This window comes from Anoplopoma fimbria, chromosome 4, assembly GCF_027596085.1.
Source record: "Anoplopoma fimbria isolate UVic2021 breed Golden Eagle Sablefish chromosome 4, Afim_UVic_2022, whole genome shotgun sequence".
Lineage (NCBI taxonomy): Eukaryota > Metazoa > Chordata > Actinopteri > Perciformes > Anoplopomatidae > Anoplopoma > Anoplopoma fimbria.
The window spans coordinates 19,497,848-19,518,839 of record NC_072452.1 but is presented as its reverse complement, the minus strand read 5'-3'; the positions used below and the strand labels follow the sequence as shown (position 1 = coordinate 19,518,839).

Genomic DNA, 20,992 nt, shown 5'->3' with positions numbered 1-20,992 from the left:
CACTTCCCCAACTTGGCAGGATATGGCACCATGCAAACAGCTCTTCCCAGGCTAATGAGAAGTCAATTTTTTTTTTCTTTCATGGTATTGAGAATGTTTAAATTAGAGGGTAAGCGTTCCTGTCCAACCCCCTTCAATATCTGGGCTGAATATTCTTGGATTTGAGGTGTGGGTGACCTGCCAGGCAAGAACGCTTAGCATGAAAGATTAATTGCTGATTTATTGTTTCCATTATCTATATCAACAACGTGGATTTTTATCATAAAAATCGCTCACCCAAAATACAGGCTCCAGTTACAGCTGACTTGTTATTTGCTCCGTATTATGAGCTTTGTTAAAACAAATAAGCTACAGAATAAAAAGGAAAAACACGTCCAGGATAGAAACCCACAAGTTGCAACAATATCATGTTTTTTTTGCTCTTTTTAAAATGTCATTGTTTAGCAGACAAAATTATTTTTAAGAAAAGAAAGTGGGAACGCTTAGACATTTATGCCTACTTGTCAGTTAAATGTCAGTTATTTTTACATTGTTGGTGTTTCTGTGTCTTTTCTCCTCTGTAGGCAACTTGAATGTGACATTGCAGGTGTGGGACATTGGAGGCCAAACGTTAGGCGGGAAAATGCTGGATAAATATGTATACGGAGCTCATGTAAGGTCACACACACACACACACACACACACACACACACACACACACACACACACACACACACACACACACACACACACACACACACACACACACACACACACACACACACACACACACAAACACACACAAACAAACAAACAATCCTTCTTATTCTGCCAATCATATATGAGTCTATGGTTTGTGCTGCAGCTTCCTCCTCTGTTTTCTGAACTTAGGTATTTAATTCTTCCTTCCTGAAGCAAAAAGACAAACTGTCTTTGACGCCAGTATTTTCAGGAAGGATAATAAATGTGTAAATTTACAAATCTCAGCCGCTGTAGATGATTGTGACAAAGAAACAGGGAGCACAGGAAGAATTAGTTTCTAGTCTTGGTGACCCTGTTCAGGCTTATTATTACAGTCTGGGCCGCTTCATTCAGAGCCTGCCACTCCCTCTGCTGCCAAATCATAATAAGTCATTTGGATTCACAGAAACCTAGAATGTCGATACAGCGTAAAAAAATCTGTGCATCTCTACTTTTACACAGTTACAGTTAGATATTTTGTGTAAGAGAGAACAAATGTTGATAACACTTCACACTGTTGGTTAATTCTACAACTTTTCAAAAACTACATTCCTAAACATGAATGCTTTTATTGCTACCAAATTGTTTGTTTAATTTTTGTATTTAAACTGAATTATTATTATTATTATTATTATTATTATTAGAATTAGTATGCCAAGTATTTGATAGTAATCAGCTCATACATGAAGGTGTGTAGGTAAAATAGGCTACTAATTGATCCATTCACTCTCATTTAATGCTTGTCCTGTGGGAAACTGAACAATACGTTGATTACAATGACAGCCGAGCTCTGTGCAAACACTTTAATTCGTGCCAGTGCGTGCTAGTTATACATGTGTCGGCAACATCTGCGTCGGCATGTAGACGTGTTGCTATAGACGTGTTGCTATAGACGTGTTGCTATAGACGTGTTGCTATAGACGAGTGCTATCTGTCACCTCCAGGTTGTCTCTTGTTTGAAGAGGCCTACTTAAACACCATGTTTTGTCTGATCCGCATTGCAGCACAAGATCTAACATTTGGGCACAGGCAGGAAACATCATATACCAGCTATATGGTGCAAGCACACTTCTGTCATGTTTGTCTATAGAAACAATTTTCCATTCCATGAATATATTTGGCTTTAAAATAGTGAAAGTGACCTAAAATTAAGCACTGTAACATGTCAGCAGCACTCCCGTTACTGTATCTTTCCTCCGCAAGTAAAATGTTGTACCAAGCCGCCACATTACGACACTTTGCTCCGTTTCTCGTCAGCGCCGTGTGGAACCTCCACACCTATTGTTCAGCACTGTGCGTCCTGTAATCAATCATGGCTGTTCGGAAAGACTCGCAGTAATTGTCAGAGGCCCGAGCTGTCGTCACAGACCTTGTGTGTTGTGACAGTGCGTGTCAGCCGAACAAAAAGGCATCAGACTCCCTTCAGTCGTGTTGCATCATGCAGTAAAAGTTCAGACAATTACCTCGGCTCACGTTTAATTTCCAGCCCCAGAAATAGCTCAAGTTAAAGCACTGATAGCAGATAGTTTAACTGTGTGATTATTTGTCTTGATTTATGCCAACAGTTCTTGTGTCTGTGTTTACTCTTTGATTAATGTATTCCATGTAAACAGCTCCCTCTGGCCTCAGTGTTTGCTCAAACATGGGTCTGGTGTTGTTCATGCGTGTTTCCGCAGTGAATACAGTGCTGAGGATTACATAGGGAGGAGGAGAGTGTCTTTAGGCAGACAGCCTTCATTCGTTAGCTCAGATAGCAGATAACCAAACCTCACATCCATTCTGCACTGAATTCTTACAGAACTAAGCTCTGTTAATGTACAAACCACACAGAGATGATCATTATAATACTCAACCTACCTCCGATTATGTGTGAGTGTCCCCTTCTATTTGACTCTGTCCCCTACTCTAGGAAGAGATGCAGTGCCACCTACTGTTCCCTTGCTCCCCTCAATAATACTCAAGTTAAAATGAATGAATATGAGAAATTAAGCCGTGTACTCACATCCAGGAAATGGAAAGGTGAGCCGTTGAAATCAACGTCTGAGGACTGTGTTGTTCTTTGTGTTTCTCCAATGCAGGGGGTTCTCCTGGTTTACGATATCACCAACTACCAGAGCTTTGAGAATCTGGAGGATTGGTTCAGCATGGTGAAGAAGGCCAACGAGGAATCTGATGTCCAGCCGGTTGTCTCGCTGATTGGGAATAAAAGTGAGAAAAACAGATACATTAACACACGAACACATCTTATCTTGTTTTTATGCACAGAAGGAGCAGTACTTTAAAAAAAATGATTTATATATTCAATCAAGTTTGGAAATTCCTCTACTTTCATTTATACTAAATAGCTGCAAATGAAATCAGACTCTCTTATATTTATTAGAGTGAATTTTCCTCTATTAATTTCACCCTGACCCATTTCTTGGTTCTGCGTGTCTGTGTTCGTGTGTGGAGGAGTGAGTGTTTGATGGTAGCAGACGTGTTTGTTGGAGCACCAGATAACTGATCGGTGTGATAAGCCAGTTGATAAGAGCGTGAGGTTTTGGAGCGATGGGAATGCTGATGTTTGTGAACTCTGGGGAGTGGCTGACGATGATTTAAGATCCCCGGGCCAACGGACCTGGGGCACCGCTTATCTGAGCCCCACCTTTCCCTCCCAGTCAGCACCCGTCTGGCCCCCCCGCCCACCCCCAGCCCGAAATCCTGCGCTCCTGTCCCGAGTCGTTGGTTAAGGAAAGGAACTCGACGTTAACCAGACGGGTCTCCTCCTATCAGCCTGCACCCATCCACCCAGCTCCAAAATAAAGAGTAATAATGATGACTCTTTTTTAAACATCCCCTTGACAGATGTGGAGTCATGGCTGCCGCCGTGTTATTGTAAAGTGAGGCGTCAGTGTGTGTGTGTGTAATGGTGACTGTCCACCTTCCCGGGGCGATGATGAACGGTCAACAGAGTGGTGCCTGCACACAGGAAGCTCTCGCTAATGTTACTCAGCGGGGACCATAGGTCACGGTTTAATTCGCCTGTCTAGAGCAGATTCTCTTGTCTTCGCATCCGTTGCATCTCCTAATGCCTCGGCTTTAACGGTGGGCGCCTCTGTATTTAGGCTAGGTTTTGGGTGTATGGGTGAGTGTGTGTACTGTAATATTTAAGTAGTGTTCATCCCGCTGTCAGGCTCCTCACCCCCACACTCGCACAGTCATTCTCCCCCTAATGGCTCTATTGCCGAGACTGGCCCATGTGTGTTTTTTTCTGTTCCTACAGGCTGAAAAAAAGAAAAACAAAATCCCACACAGATTTCCCCGCTAGGAGCAATCAATTACAGTGCGAGAGTTTATGAATCCCTGAACCCTCGCATGGACTCCTTTTTGTCAGGGAGCTTGAAGAGTTAGTCTTGCTATCTAGCTTGAAATGTCCACACCTACATTATTGTTTTACTGTTTTCATCTCTCCATATGTTTTATTATTTTTTTTTGCTGAAGAGCTTCTAACCTTTTTATGTTTTGTAGCATATTCTCCAAAATGAATACTTGACACACATAAGCTGAATATTGGAATACACAGCATTCTTTCGGGAGCAGAGTTTAGATTTTCTCTTAAATGGTTCCCATGATGTTGGACTGAGTGAGGCAACATGTTTGTGACAACCGAAATAGAAGTACAGACATAACAAGGAGCTTATAAAAACACAGATTTATGTCTCTGTGAGGGCTCGTCTTAGGGGAGAACTTTAGTGTTTCCAGTTAGATAAACTTTAGGTGAAAACTGGCTCTAGATGTCATGTGCGCAGTCTGACTTACTTTACAGCAGAACGAGTTATACGTATGCAGCTGAAAGTTTTTCTCAATGTAATAAAAGACGTGTTAAAGTATTATACATTTTCAGTGTTCAAGTTTGAATTTCCTGAATTACCCTGTGCCAAACTTGTAGTTTAATTTGAACACTGTCTTCTTTACCCAGTGTACGGTAAATGAGCCTATGGATCAGACTGGTTCATTAATGACGCTGTCCCCTCCTCTCCTCAGCCTGGCCTGACTGCCCTCCTGTGCCATGTCACTGCCGGGGAACAACCTTTCCTTTCTTCAGCTTAGCATGGCCGGCTGGGGTTAAGTGTGCTTGTTAAGCGTCACTATGCTGCACCCCAATGCCCTCTGCACGCTGCCCAGATCCAATGAGTTTAATAATGGCACCACTTGTAACAATTCAGAGAGGAAGCCAATGAAATGTTTTATTGAAGGCACACATAACGCGCACGCAATTATTTATGCAAGTGCATGTACACACTCGCACACACAGACACTCACGGAGAAACAAGCACTTGTGTAAAGCGACACACTTGTGGAGTTACTGAGAACACATGGGTAATGGAAGAATGCTAAGCTCTTGGTCTGTCTAAACATACTATAACTGTTTATTACAGAGCAGCCCAGTGTAACACCGTATTGTACACAGGAACCTCTCAAGAGAAATGTTGGCTTGTTGCGGAGTGCTTCATTTTTAGTAGACTAATAAGTGCTGTGTGTTTTGAAAGGAATCCAAACGATAAATTCTTTTGCTCTTTGCTTAACAACAGCTGCGGACTGTTGGAACGGACTGTTTGCCTTTCAGATCAACGATTGTCTGATATAAAAAACATGGCCCTGTTAGCACTCCTTATCCATAGTTTGCATCTCTGTGTGTGTTGAAATGTGCAGATATTATCACTGAAAGGGACCATCAGCATTTCAGAAAGGCTTATGTTACTGCTCAATATTAGTGCACATATTTCTTTGTGGACATTAAGTCTGTGTCGTTTATCAAACCAATTTGTTATTATTAAGTGGGGATCGCAGGACCCCTGCTCGCTCCCCACCCATCACCCGTCCCATTGCTAGCGCTCTCTCCCTCAGGAACTCCAGAGCATCCATCATGGGCTCGTACAGCCCTTATTTGGGTGACTTAAATGGGTTCAGTTCTCTTAACCCCTCCTCATCACTCATGGCTTTTTGCTCAGAGGTTCTAACACTGTTCACTGCCGATCCACTCAGGCCTGCCATGGGAAACGTTCCCTTCTGCAGGGAGATAAGGTTCCCGCATGCAGAGAATTTGTACTTGTACTTGTACACTCATTTATGTCTTACCTGCCTTTCCCTTCCTCTGTGTTTATTTCCCCCCCTTTCTTTCTACTTATCTTGCGCCATCTCTCAAACACACTTGCACATTCATTTTCATCCCTGTGCAAACATTACCTCTTTCAATCACACACTTAGAGCTACTCTTTACGCTTATCTCTCACATGTGTAGACTAACACTTCTGCTGTAGCTTACAGTAATGCCTTTTCATTGGCTCCATGTCTCTGTTGTGTTAAACAACATGCATGTTTGCTTTCTGCACGCTATGGCAGATCTCAGCGCATACCGTTACTCGTCACACTTCACTCTCCCCAGTTTTCCACCCAGCCATGTGAAAGTTAAAGTGAAACATGGATCTCCCCTAATACTCGACCCTCGTGAAGCATGTCCTTGCCACCAACATTGTTGGTCTTGAGTTATTTGCCATCTTGGCAGGCCCTCGGGTGGAGTTGAAGCCTCCTCCCCCCACCCCCCAGCTCTCTCACCCCCGTCACCTCCCTGCCCCTGTAAAGCTGCCACAGTTCCTGTCTGTTCAGTGCAGGCCTGCACATTTCTTAATAGAGAGATGCTCAGAAGTCCAGGAGTGCAGAGGAGCTCAATGCGCTTCTGTTTTTGGTTTAGCTCAAAAATGTTTTTCCTGGCTCAACCCACTCGTACTTAGGTCCTCTTACAACAAACTAAAAGGTCCTAATTGCCCCCAAGGGGAAGGTTTAGCCACAATAGACATGTGGTGGGACAAAAGCCCAGTGCTCTTACTCGGCACCCTCACCCCTCCCCAGATAGAAAGGATGAACACGTCAGCAGTGTCTGTTTTGCACTGTGGGTAGCGAGACCACAGGTTCGCCACTGTAAAACATTATATATACAATATATAGACCCAGTAAGGCATGGTGTATGGTTCGGTAAAGATCAGGAATGTTTACAGTTTACACCAAATCCAGTGTTTCCTGTTTCTCTTCACATTTTATGAAAGGTAAAAGGTCAGAACAGACATGTGTATCAAATTGTCTTAGTGACCGCACTGACTGTGGCCTGCTGTCTTTTTGTAAGTCTGGAAAAGATGGGAAATCGAGATTCAGGTTACAAGGATACGGAGGGATGAATGAAGAATTACAGCTGTATTACTCTGCGGCTGATAAGTCAGTGTAGAATCACAGCTGCAGATGCTGAGACGTGTGTCCACCGTTGATCAGGAAATACTTTCTTGGGTTTATTTAAACCTACGTAGGTGGCTGATAGGTGGTCTTTCCCACACAGAGCAATGAAACGAGTGTCATCTGGTGCTCCTTGCTATATGAACTAAATGCAAAGATTTAATTGTAACAACTGTTTGACCCGGCTCTGGTCCCTACACTCATCTCTCTTGATTCTCATGCCTGTCGAAACATGGAAAGTCCTCATTCATTTTAGCCATCCATAAAGCAAATATTGTTGCACATGCAGTAGATGATCAGTCTTTGCATACCTTCTTGTGTGGCAAGTCACGGGCCATTTGAGTTGCACAGCACAGCTTAGCCACCTGACCTGAGTGCAGCCTGGAACCCTCATCACGCTCAGGCTTTACTTTATTTCTCTGCTTCACAACATTGATATGGAGGAATTCCTGGAAGGGGCCTTGCTGACACGGGGTTGGGTAAATAAGCGATTGATCTGGATCCACAGGCATATTTTATAAATCTATGTGAAATATCAACACAGTTTTTCACTTTTTTTTGCTAAATCTACTTTTTTTTGTGGTGTAAAATATTACATCACTGTCTTTGGACCCTTCTCCCGCTTCAGGTTTTTTAAGTTGTTCGCTGTTTGCTCTGGCGGTCGTGAGCAGAACTCACTTTCCATGTTACAGTTCACTGCTGTGTCTTGAAGTTCAATATGTAGACCAGTCAAACGCATCGTTGCTCACAGGGAATACTTTATAATTATGAAAAGACATATCGTGATGCGATGTGTACAATTACGAAGGCTCCCCTGTGCTCCGTATAATTATTATAGCTCATAGTTGCGCTGCCGGCTCACAGAGGCCCGTATTACTGCTCGCCCATAAAAGTCCACTTAGTTTAACAGCGACAGGAGAGCTCGGAGGACATGGCCAGTGAAACCCAGGGCAGCGTCTTGTGTGGTCAGCTCAGAGCTGGGCCCTTTTGTTCGCTTTTTCACGAGCACTGGGAGCCCGTTAACCTAGGCTGCTCGGCCCTCGGCTCCATGTTTTACTGGAGCAGTGACAGACCGGCACTCCAGCTCTCTGCCTGCCTGTGGAGCTACTGCTGGACACTCTCTGTTTTACATTCCCTGACCGGAGAGGAAGAACACATTGTTTTACTAGCCGCTGTGGAGTATCTGATTATGTCTTAAAGCGTGGATGCGTGTGTGTGTGTGTCTGCACATCGTTTCATGAAGAACGATCAAATGACAAGATGAGCTGTGATCAATGAGCTGTCGACAGAACACTTCTGACCTGGTGGAAAGCGAGTCCCCTGACGGTCCCGGCCCGTTTCAGGCCACCGGGGCAGGGGCGCCGTGGCACAAAGAGCGCTCTGTCTCTGTCAGGAGTCCCACGAGGAATCCTGCACGGGCCCCGCTCACCTCCACAACACCGGGCTACTAACAGCACTTCATCTGTCTGTCCTCACCCAGAAAAGCCATGATAATATTATTAGCTTTTCCTTCAAGCTCTAATATACTGATATTCATTGCTAATTATTCCACGGCGAGGTGAATTCTCATTGATCTAGTTATTAAAAGTAAAAGTCGTTAATAGCAGTATAGGATTGGCTACAGATTGATGAAATATTATGCAACTGTATCAATGCAGGAATTATATTTTAACAATTAAGGATTTCCTAAATTGTAAGAATCTGTTAAAGCCGAATGTTGTATTAAAATAATTTTCTGTTTCAGCCACATACATTTAGATGTTGCAGACCTCAGAAAATAATATACTGTAAAAAATATCTACACTGTTCAGTTCAAATGAAATGTGCATAAGTTACTTGACTACTGAATGACTGCATAGTGTCTTAAGAGTAACGATAACACCACTTTTTCTGTGACACTATATAACTTTATGACTAAAAAAAGAAACTGGGAACCAGCCATCAGCTTTTTAAAGGGGAAAAATAGTTATTGTTTACATTTACATTATAGTGTGCATGTATAGACTTATCACAACCTTCATATTTCAAAACAGTTTTTATGAGCTGGTCATGTTCACCAGTTGGACCCAATGATTTAAATGCTTCACATAAATTCAACTAGTCATTTTTCTTTTTTTACTAGCCACTAGTGTTGTGAAAGTTAAATCAATGTCTAATTCAATCAGACATTACACAGAATGATTCATTCTACTTTTATTGACTTTTAAATGTACTAAAGGTTTCCCCGTATCTTGTACAAGAAAATTTAAGGCTAAATAAAATGTCACATGCTATTAACTTTACCAGTTGGCTATCAGACTTTGAGGGAACATAATTCAGCTGCCTGTTCAGACTCCTGCAGTTTAAATATCAACTTATGAAAGAGTGTTTAAGTGTCCACTGACTTACAGTGTTTTTGTAGCATTTTTTTGTAGTTCAGCTTGGTGGTGGTAGAAATATGTTACACAGCGTTTTTGACTGAATGCTTCACTGTATTGTGGGTGACTTAGACCTTAAAGATACCTGGTGGAGTTAGTGATGACTGGTTACGCTGGTGAGCATTGTTTTTATTTATTTATTTTTATTAAATGTTTGTATTTTGTTCTTTGCCAGCACATGCATAAAGACGCATAGAAGTTCCACAAGCTCAGGGGCAATGCGAGGTTGATGCTTACAAGAGGTGGTTCCCTTAAGGGGTAGCAGTGCATTAATAAAGGAGGAGGACTGTGAACAATGCTGGTTTCCAAATATTCAAAAAGGTTTTGCAAATGTTTTAAGGAAGGAAAAGCATTTACCATGTTCAAAGGGAGCAAAGGACACACAAAAAGACATGCTTGTTTGATAAAAACAATTCAATAGCTTACTTTTTTAAATTGAAAACCATTTATTTTGTGGGGTATTAAGCAAAGTTATACTAAAGATTGTTTTAAATACCTTGACGATGCAAATTGTTTTATTCATACCCCACATTTATGCAATAACTTCCCGCTGAGGTTCTTTTGTGAGGGAGACGTGGCAAAGACAGTACAAAATCAGGCGACAGTTGACTGCGAGGACTGAAATGAGCTTAGAATAAACACGAGTAATAAAGGAGTTATTTACTGTGCCACATAATATACAAAAGGCTTGAAACCAGCCAGAGATATCACATTCCTCAATTTAAATTCCTTTTGCAGACTACTTTACGTAATTACTGGAAACATCAATGCCTTCTTTCCTACTTTTGTCTATACATTAGGAATATACTAGCAAATTATGTGTTGTGATCTGAGATAATGATGTGAGATGAAATCTTTGACAAGTTTGCAGAGATGCAACTGATGTCCATTCTATGTCAGAGCAGCAGAAAAGCTCTGGGATGTTTTTAAACTTGCCAAGTGATCAGTGTGCATTAGGAGTTGGACTTGGTTTGATAATCCCTGCCCTCACTATACTGTCTGAATTGTTTCATGATCGTCACGGAGGGTAAACTGAGGCAACCCCTCTTAACAGGGTCTTAAAGGCACGGTGTGAGGTAATGTTGGAAGCGATAGGTTCTCCCCTGGGGTTGATTAGGCTCAACCCTGTAACTTTCACTTAATGTGATATGACCCCTCAGAGCCCCAAGTCTCTGACAACACACACACACAAACACACACACCCCACCATTATTACCACACACAGACATATAGACACACACACGCAGTTCACACATTCCACGCTCAGCCCTCATACAACTGCTGTTTAGTTTAAAATAAGGCTGTCGGCAATTAACTGTGTTATGTCAAGCTGACTCTGTGGCTGTTGCTCGCTGGGTAAACTGTTCCAATTGGTCCCCAGCAGCTGACTCGGTCGAACAGTAAGTAGGTGTCTCTGTTATCACAGCGTGGTTTTAAAAAGCCCACTGAGGATTCACACAGTGCAGTGTAGGATTTCAAGCTGGTTAGCCAACATGGAGCTATTAGCTTATTGTTTTGCCTTGGCAACTTGTGTTGGTGAACTGTAAAGGAAAAATTCCATCCTTGAGTTCTCACATCATCCACATTTGGCCCGTTTCTGTGTCAATTAGAATAGAAATAAAGTGTGTCTGGAAAGGCAATTTACTTTGCTAGTAACCTTTTTTGGTTCTGTTGTGGATTTTCCCATTTATTTTTAAGAAGAAATGACACAATTAGGAGCTAAAGGTGGCCAGTGTGTTAGCTAATGACAGCATCATTATACAGCAATCATGCTGTATAAGTGCCACAGTGGCAGTTATTTAGCAAAAGTCATGAAACATGTCTGTCTCCTTCCCTCAGGGACAGTTATGGAATAAAGAGTCATTAAGTCAACAAACTGACTCAGTACTGTCAGTTACATCATAATATCTAGCTTAAGTTAGCTAACATTAGCTTACATTAGCCACCATAAGCTGCAGGTTATATCAGACCAAGTAATCATTGTTGAACTGAGTGTGTGTTATCTCTTCTTTCAGAGGTTATGATTTTATTTGGGATTTGTCACTTACACGGAACATCAGAGACCTGGTTGAGGCTTCTGATTGTGTGTCGGCAGGTGTGACTTGATTCCCCAACATCTCAGCCAATCATTTCTCTGCCAACAGAAACCGATATAAACCGGGTTAAGGCCTTGTCCAGATTTCTGATCTGTGAATTTTAGAGGTGCAAAATCTTTTAATTTAATCATATTCTTCTTTTCCCTACAACTTTCCAGATGCCATACTTCAAAATGTGCATAGAATTAGAGAATGGAAACGAAAAAATGGTTGTAGTCTAAATCAAATAATGAATTTATTTAATTTAAATTTATTATTTTCAGTTATTTAATGTCATTGGCAGTTGGTGCACTTTCCTCTTCTATTAAGGGAAGGGGATATAGCAACAGTATTGGTTTATGCTCTGGGCAGATTCATCCAACCAAAATCCAACCTCCTTACTAATTTCAAGCTTTTAGCGACTCCCTGCAAGTCTGTCTGGTTTCAGGCTAATCAGGTTTGCCAGTGAGCAGATTCTTTCCATGAAGAAGCTAAGCTGATATCCCCATATACACCAACTTGTGGAGAGGAACATCCATATTTTCTCCTCATTTGGTTTTGTCTCCATTCATTTAATAGGTCATCGCAATAACAAACCGGGTATTTACGGTAAAAGCCTAATTCATCCGCCAGATATTAATCTCTAACTGTTGTCTTGTAATTCACCGCAACGACAGGCAGACCTTTTAAATAAACACCGATGGTGACCAGAGCGAGGGAGGGCCATCGCTCTTGACGAGTGATGATCCCTTCCACTATCTCTACGCGCTCGGAGGACTAAACAGTTTATTTCGGTTTTTGCCGTCACTTCCTAGGGATTGTTACGCTGATGTACAGTTTGACAGAAACGGAGGGAAACCAGATCTTCGCAGGAAGATTGCTTTGACCTGATAAGTAGAAATGGGTACATTAGGGAGAAAAATGGAGCAAAACACTAAAACTGTGGGATTAGTCTTGTATTCATTTTACACAGACGGATGCCACATGATGAGAAATAATATTTTGTGTGAGAATGTGGGCCCAACTACAGTTTTAGTTTGTGACTAAAAGGAGCTATGTAACATTGAGGACTGTCTTGTTATGCATATTTTTTACTTTTACTATTTGAATATATGTTGAAACAAAAATCTCACCCTCATGGTCCAGTTAGTAGATGATTCTGGGTCTTTCTTTCATATCATCTGATCTTTAAAGTTTTCCAAGTTGCCCTGAGATTGCAGATTAGTTGTTCTGAGCTCTTAGTGTTAAGAAGAAAAAGGAAATCGGAACATTTACAATTTCTGTGACAACGAGAAAAAACACAATGTGCTTGTGTCTAGAGACAAAATCTGCAGCCACATAACAACATCTGACTCTTGATTTCATTTTCTACTCTTCAAACAACAGCTCAAATACTTTAACTGATAATTCATAGCAACTGCCATTGCTTACATAGCAACTGACCAATTTTTTAAACAGCACACACTTAAACTATCTGTGACGCAACTTTGAGTGAAATCAAATAAATTAACTGATACTAAGATGCTGTCATTCTTTACACAATAATTGACATTTCAACTCAATTTCTCACTCTTTAACTAAACATCAAACCCCTTTCAGTGCTTAAACTTAAAACTACATTTTAAAATATTCTATAGTGTTCACAATTCAACATTCACCCCATACTATTTCAGTGCTTTAACTTCAACTGATACTTCAACTCAAACTGCAACTGCCATACAACGTCTCACATGCAAACAACTGACATTAGCTTGTTTACAGGGTTTGGCACCTGCATTTTGCAGCATTAGCAAAACTCCATTTTCCTCAGACACCTCACCCACTTGTACACCTTTTTAACTTACAGTAATGTGCCTCCCTCGGCTCCTGAGCCACTATGTTAATGTTGGCTAATCTGACTGTGACACATGATTGATAACCTTTCCCAAGTGTGCAGGATCCAAAGGATTAGCAGTGTTTACCTCTAGTAGCATGCAGGGTACCTCCGCTGTTAATGACTGGAATTAATAACCTGCTGACGCCTATGAGACAGCTATGTTTATGTACAGGCCGAGACATGACGGTCTGCCCTGAACACTGAGTAGCTGTAAAAGTGTCTTCCCTTGCCCAGAAAGGTTTGTGTTTATATGTCACTTATGATGATATGATGATGGGAATATTCGTTCTAGTTTAAAATGATTCGTTCCAAATGTGTTTTATTCGTCGCTGTGGATTGGCCTTTAACTTTTTTGGGTCATATGACTTACTGAGATATTAATAAAACAGGATTAGTGCACTGTTTACATTTCTTCCTCGCTATGTTATCTGTCTCTCTCCTTCTCTGCTTCTGGCTTTAACCCCCACCCTCCCTACCTCCCTCCCTCCCTCCCTCCCACACACACACACACACACACAGACACACACTAAGGGGCATGAGAACGGGGAAAATCCTTGACAACTTCAATGAAATCTCACACAAAGAGCAAAACTCGGGGGGACGAGAGAAATGCAACACCGTACAGTAGCCTGACCTCCTCCAGCTACCATAGACGCGTACGCACCAGATACCGGGCGTGGCCGCCTCTCCGCACAAAGCCAGAAATAAAAAGCGCAGCTATTGCTTTCAGCAGGAGGACCCCCGGGTGACCTTCCTCATCGACCCCAGCGTGACCCCATAGCGAGGAAGGAGAGAAGTATCACTGCACAGGAGTCGAATGCACATCACAATAGCTAAAAAGGAAGGCGCTGTCATTGTGCGCTCACAGTAAATCAGCACCAAGGTGACAGTCCCGGTTCTTGGGCCTGTGTGCCCACCTTTAAAGGCCGGCACACTCATATGTCAAGCTGTTTTCTCCCCTCTACGCTCTCACTGTGAGTGTAGCCTGAAGACTTCGGTCATCCACGCATTGTATCTTAAACATTTCTCCACAGCTGGGCTGGTTTGTCTGTTCGGGTCATATAGAGGTTCATGGCTTCGGGGTTCAACTGTACTAGGCTTACACTGAGGAATGGGTCGCACCGAGCTTTAGTACCGGCTGGGACTGGTGACGCTCACTGCTACTGAATCTATCATTTCAACTCCCAAACCCCCCCTGAAACGACTCCCTCCATAAATTACAGATATAAAACTAGCAGCTGCGTTTGAAAGCAACATAACAATTGAATTACGCTTTGTTTTCACGTGCTTATTCTTTTACACTAGGCAGATCCCCCTCCATCTTAACTCAAGTGTAAACAGTTATCTTTTCTGTTTATGTTCAGATACGTGACAGTTAACCCTGGGAGAGTGCTGTATAACCCACCTTATAAATCTATCTATTTTTCTCACGTGTCACGCTGTGTTTCGTCCACAGTCGACTTGGAGCACATGAGGACAGTGAAGGCTGACAAACACCAGCGTTTCTGCCAAGAGAACGGCCTCGTCAGTCAGTTCGTATCAGCCAAGACGGGGGACTCGGTTAGTACCAGCTGATTCAATAAGTCGCGATAAAAAAGTGATGTACAGAGCAACTTTAATAACACTTACTCTGCCCTGTTTTTATTGTTTTCTCTTTCTGCAGGTAAACCTTTGTTTCCAGAGAGTGGCTGCTGAGATTCTTGGGGTAAAGCTGAACAAAGCAGAAATAGAGCAGTCCCAGGTGAGATATGATGCCATCGAGGTCTTTCTTCCAAACTTCACCATCCACACAGCTTTCTTTTAAGCCACATTTTAAAAGCCTTATTTGCTCCTAACTTGGACAGAATACTTGTCAGAATACTACCACTTCAACTTTCCCCCTTTCTTAAAGGTATAATTGGTTGGTAAATGAGTGAAAGTAGCTGCTGATTTTTCCCGAGTTCCTCTCTCCTAACATCACGTGTCATGTTAAGGCTGAACTTAAGGGAGGTCACAGTGAGTGTGTTAGGTCGACGGAGGTCACTCCGCACTGTAAAGGACCATTTGTTGTGTAAACACGAGTTTGCTACGTCTGCCTCCTATGATGATCTACCTGCCACTGACACAGGCTATCAGTAAATAGACCCACATTGACCACATTGACCACATTAACGCGTGACGTTGGAGGTTAGAGGTAAGCCGCTGTAGGGGTGAGGAGGTCAGGATTGTCTGTCTGATTTATTTGGTTTATCTCCCACCGTTTTGGGCTAAAACAGCTTCTCAGCTTGCCAGCCAGACCGAAGGTGCCCAATGGTGGCAGCTGTAGGATTTACAAGGTCACCTCCCCCAGAAGCATTAATCCTGGGTCTGATATGACCGGTTGGAGCCACACTGGCTGGGTAGTGGTTGATGAGTCTGGGGTCTACAGAGAGGTCAGGACCCCCAGAGAAGGGAGAGCATGTAAGGGACAGACTGGCCAAATTCTCAAGCCCCACTCCCATCACCAACACGGCCGCTGACTAACTGAAAATGACCATCGACTAATGGAGCTGTCCGTCTCTAGTTTATTCTTCCTCCCCTCCCCTTGGTAGCTCTGTCAATAAAGCAAAGTGCTTTAATCCAGGCTAATCAAGCCGGGTGAGTGGCTGGACCCAATGTGCTCTTTATGGAAAAAAGGCGAGTTGACAGAAGTGTGTCCAGTGTCTTGTAGATCAAAATGTATATATATGTAAACTTGATGCATGGTCACATCTCATAGCAGAATAAAGAAGGCATTTTTTGAGTGTGCAATCCCTACACATTTGTAAAATGGGATAAGCCGGCAGTATTTAATTTTCATGATTGTGTGAGAGACATTATTGATTTTGTATTACCCATTTTGAACTCATTCAATACGTACTGGATGTCTGCTGGTTTGGCCTTCGACTGCAACCAAGTATTACATTGTCGTTTAATCTGACAACAATTTGATCGATCAATTAGTTGTTTGGTAAAATGTCAGAAAATAGTAACAAAAAAAAGCAGATCACAAATTCCTAGAGCCCAAGGAAGCAAAAGCAGCAGTCCAAAACCCAAAGATAATCAAATTAAAGTCATATAACAAAACTGAGATATGTTGCAACATCCTCCATGTTGGAAGCTGGAACTCAAGAATGTTTGGTATTATTAAAATAGTTGCAGACTGAATTTCTGTTCATTGACTAATAAATTAATTGTTTCGGTTCCAGTTTTGTATATTTTCCATTTTAAACTCCAGTTTTCAAATTCTTAAGACGACAAAATAATATAATGTCGTAGATTTGAAGGAATGCCACATTGGGTTTGCGTCGTGGATAAAGAGATGAGACTTGAGCAGGTCATGGCTCTGGGTCTAGCCGTGGGGCCCGTAAAGCCTCATTATCAGCTGTCAGCTTCAGAGAGCTGAACACGAGGGTCACAACCCCTGACAGTATTATATCTGCCTGGCAGCCCTCTCCGTCATGGTCCTCTGTCTGCTGGATCAGATAGCGAGGCCACGGATCACTCACTGACTGCGACACCAGGCTTCATCAGTTCATTAATCAGACAGCCAACCAGGGGCCTGCTATTCAGCCATGTGGTCTGTTAGTCCAGCAGCCAGTTGAACCACTAAGATCAAATGTAGGTTTGTTTAAACTTGAAGGCTCAACCTTAAGTATCCCTAAAATTCAACAGCTACAATGTCAAGCATTAGTTGTAGAGATTTGCACAAAAGTAGTTAAAGACATCGCACGTTGGTCCGAAAAAATGTGATGAGGTGATTAAGACCCAGAGGAATTCATTCTGTTAGATTTTTACCAATGAGGAGTTTCTGATGACTTTCTTTTTCCCACCCTTTCAATGATCAGGGCTTTACAGCTTCTTCAAGTTACATTCTATACATTTATTTAAGTGCCAAAGCGATTCTTTTCTTTATATGATAAACTGACTATCTTAGTTTTGGACTGTTGGTTGGACAATCAAAAACTATCACATTGGGCTTTGGGAAAGTCTGGTTTTCTTAAATGTATTGACTATATGATTTATTTAAAGAAATACCAGATAAATCAATAATGGAAATAATTGCTAGTCGCAGCCCCGCTATAAGTTTATTTTGTTTTTTGACTCTTGAATTAAACGTGATATATTTGGGGTAATAGTTTAATTTTTAATTACAAAAATTAAAGTCAGTTATTTTGGCTTAAAGATTGATTTTTCACAATTAACACAGCTTCTTTCTGTGCACATTGATGTCATGCGTCACAGTTTTTTGTCTGTTCACTGTTCTCACTCCATAACCCTCTCCTCAGCCTCTCCTTTCTCTCTATCCCTCACCCTACTTTTCTTTGGTCTCCATTCTTCTCGCTCTAATCATCCTCTCCCGTGTCTTGGTCCTTGTTTTTGTCCTTTCTTTTGTCTTTTTGCTTCCCTGGCGTGTTGAACCTGCTCAGAGGATTGTGAAGGCTGAGCTGGTGGACTACCCGCAGGATGAAGGCCCAATTAGACAAGAGAACAACCAGCAAAGCAAAATATGTTCTGTTCAATAGTTGGAAGTATGTCTCCACAGTTATATTTCAGTAGATCTCTGTTAGATCTTAGAAGCAAAAACAGTTGCTTGTAGTCGTAGTAAAAATCCCAGTCAAGGTAGATGTATTTAGTTCCCGTGGTTCAGATTTGAGTCCTTTAGACTAATAGAACCTCATCACACCTCCTCTGTTGCTATGTCATCATAGAGTTGAAACTGGAGGATTCTAAGTTATGTGTGTTTCTCTGAGTTGTTTGTTGTGAGTAGTGTAGAGAGAAAAACCTTCATGATGATAACAGAGACGCAAAAGTTTACAAATATTCTGATCAGTGTCATAAATCACTGCAAAAAAATGTTACAGGAATATTTTAGCGTTTTGGGACGTATTTTTATTCGCTTTGTCAATTTCCTGTCCTTTGTCAATCCTTATAAAGTTTAAACAAACGAGATACAACATGTTAATCAGTGCCCTTTAGAGGTGCTGGTAGGAGGATTTTGTTACTTTTGGACAGCTAGTTGTTTCCCCCCATTCCAGTCTTTATGCTAAGCTAACTGTCATAAAGCGATGAAGAATTCTTGAACTGTTGGTTTAATAAAGTAAAACTTAATTTGAATTGCAGGCTTCATTTCACTGTAATGAACAGCTAATCTCATTTATAGTATATTTTCCCAGTCTTAATTTATCTGTAGCCTTGGAAGACATCATGAGCTTTTTTCTAAATTGAACAAAACACTTCTTTAACATTTAACACTGTGATGATTTGACTCTGTTTGCGTTACCGTGGCAGCTCTCTAATACAATTTATGTGTCTGTCGTTGTGCATCATTTCAGCGCGTGGTGAAGGCGGACATCGTGAACTACAGTCAGGACACCGTGGCCCGGACAGTCAACCCCCCTCGCAGCTCCATGTGTGTGTTGCAGTGACCCCCTCTCCAACACTTGAAGATGTAAAATTGCCTTCAGTCAGTATTCGTCTTTCAGGATGTGTTCAGAGTGTGTGTTCTCTGTATTCCTGTGTGTCAGTTGTACGGGTGAGATGAAGAACAGACTGTGTGGTTTCGAGGCCTTGGCCCGTAGTTCGGATATTTAGCAGGAATGATTTCTTGGGTGGTTTACCAAAAAGGAAACAAGACCTCCGTTTTTCTCTTTCTTTTTCAAGTTTACACGCAGCTATCATTTTATTTCTGTGATTCACCTTAACAACAGACTTAATTCATGTTTTAGTATGAAGCTGGTTTATTTAAAAGAGAACGACTGTAATCACTCTGGTAATTGAAAATATTTTTATATACAAGTATATTTTCCTCTGCCATTGCTATTAGACACATTTGTTTTAATGATTAGATATGTTGCATTTCTAAAGATAACACTATTTACAACAAATCCAACTCTGACCTTTGACTGCAAAGTGGATTTGTTGTTAGAGTTAAACAGGGAGGTGAAACCAAAATATATTTTATGTCTGTGGTGCTTCTCAGTTGAACAGAAGGGAAATGGGCGTTAAGAAAATGCTGTAGTGGACTGAAATGAATCTCATTTTTTTCAATTTGCCAATTAGGGGCTTGCACTAGCAGTGCTGTGACGTCAACTGTGTACTGTTATTTTACATAAATATAATTACATTTTACAATCTTAAATCAATATTTACATTTTATATTCTTTATTCTTCAGATTATACAAATCATTAAACAGTATCTCTTTCTCTAGATGTTTCTTGTAGAGTCTTCGTGGTATTTTGATAATAAAGCTTTACATTTTTGCATTTGTCCAGTTAAAAGTTCATATGTTGTGTTGTTAAAGTGTTGTTGAAGGTAGGTGAACATGACTCAGGAAGCATCTGAGTGTCAAACTGAATGTGAGCTGAAACATAAAACATTTTATTAGAGGTCTCTACAAAGCCTTATTCAGCTGTCCATTATAGAACAGAAGTTTGAAGACCGGCTATGATGCATGAAATGCTTCATAGGATGAGTATCTTCATTTTAATAGCCTGTTTGACAGTTTGTTTATTGTTAGAGACAACTGAGATATTGTACGTTTAGTTTTGTCACGGTAGTTTCAACATGCTTGTACATTTTGGCATGATTTAATGTGTTATCCACCTACCGAAAATATCCTGCAAATGAGTAAAATATGTATTAGTACAATAAAAACTCCATTTCAAAGCTGCTTTCATTGATTAGAAATGTTGAGAACACATGCTGTAAATTCTGATCATGTAAACAAAATGTATGTTTCAAACAAATTAAGAATGTTCAGGTTAAAGAGAATGCTTAGTTGATGTTAAACAGACAGAGTTTTGTGTTTCTAAATAAAAATGCTACATGGAAAACAAGAAATGATTTGTGCAGTTCATCTGTGAATGCTTGACTTGTGTGCGATATTTTTGGGAGTTATTAATTTCTATAAATTACAGAGTATCTGCAGGTCTTAAAGAGATAGTTTGGCTATTTTGAAGTGGGGTTGTAGGAGGTATAACCTACAGTACACCCCCAGTTTGAAAAAACAGACAGAAGTACCAGTGCTGAAGCAAAGCAATATACCTCTGTGGATGTTGGCAGCGGCTAAAGACAAAAAAAGAAATCAAAATCAGTTTAAGTGTACGCTATATTAAGAATACTTGCACAGCTTTAACCTGCTGTCGGACAGCCCTTCCTGATGCGGAACTGAAACAGGTATCTATAGTATGCTCTCTTAAAAGCAACCAGACGCCTTTCATAAGAACTGCTATTTTACTTCGTCCACAGCAGTTGCTGGTCTACCACTGCCTCGATCCGTTAGCTTGTCTTATCGTGTGACTGTAGTGAATCTGAATCAACCCATTAAACTATCAAAGTCACACAGTAACACAAACAAACTAACTGATTGAGGCAGCGGTATATTATCAACTCCCATGTTCTGTGAGGTAAAATTACTATTTCTTTTTTGAAATGGAGTCTTGTGGTTTTGAAGAGAGCATAGATGGACATAACTGCTTCACTTCCCCGTCAGAAAAAGCTGTCTGACAACAAGGTACAGCTGTGAGAATATTCTAAATATACGATCACTTGAACTGATATTGATTTCATTTAAGTGACTTAAATACAGTTTTGTTGACGTCCCAGGTCAAAGCAGTACATTATTTTGCTCCCCGGCTGA

At 41.2% G+C, this 20,992-nt stretch overlaps 1 protein-coding gene across 2 annotated transcripts in view; it reads left to right on the top strand.

Moving 5' to 3' along the window:
• The window catches only part of rab28 (RAB28, member RAS oncogene family), a 29,547-nt gene extending 9,368 nt beyond the window's left edge, over positions 1–20,179 (top strand). The window contains exons 3-7 of one of the 2 annotated variants that reach the window (XM_054597588.1): positions 564–652; positions 2,799–2,928; positions 14,809–14,912; positions 15,016–15,093; positions 18,686–20,179. In XM_054597588.1, the coding sequence (XP_054453563.1) occupies positions 564–652; positions 2,799–2,928; positions 14,809–14,912; positions 15,016–15,093; positions 18,686–18,778 (494 nt within the window). In that variant the 3' untranslated portion in view covers positions 18,779–20,179. Of the gene's footprint in view, positions 1–563; positions 653–2,798; positions 2,929–14,808; positions 14,913–15,015; positions 15,094–17,779; positions 17,876–18,685 lie in introns of those variants that run through there. The other variant, XM_054597589.1, reaches the window with a different exon arrangement.
• The last annotated feature ends 813 nt before the right edge of the window (positions 20,180–20,992 follow it).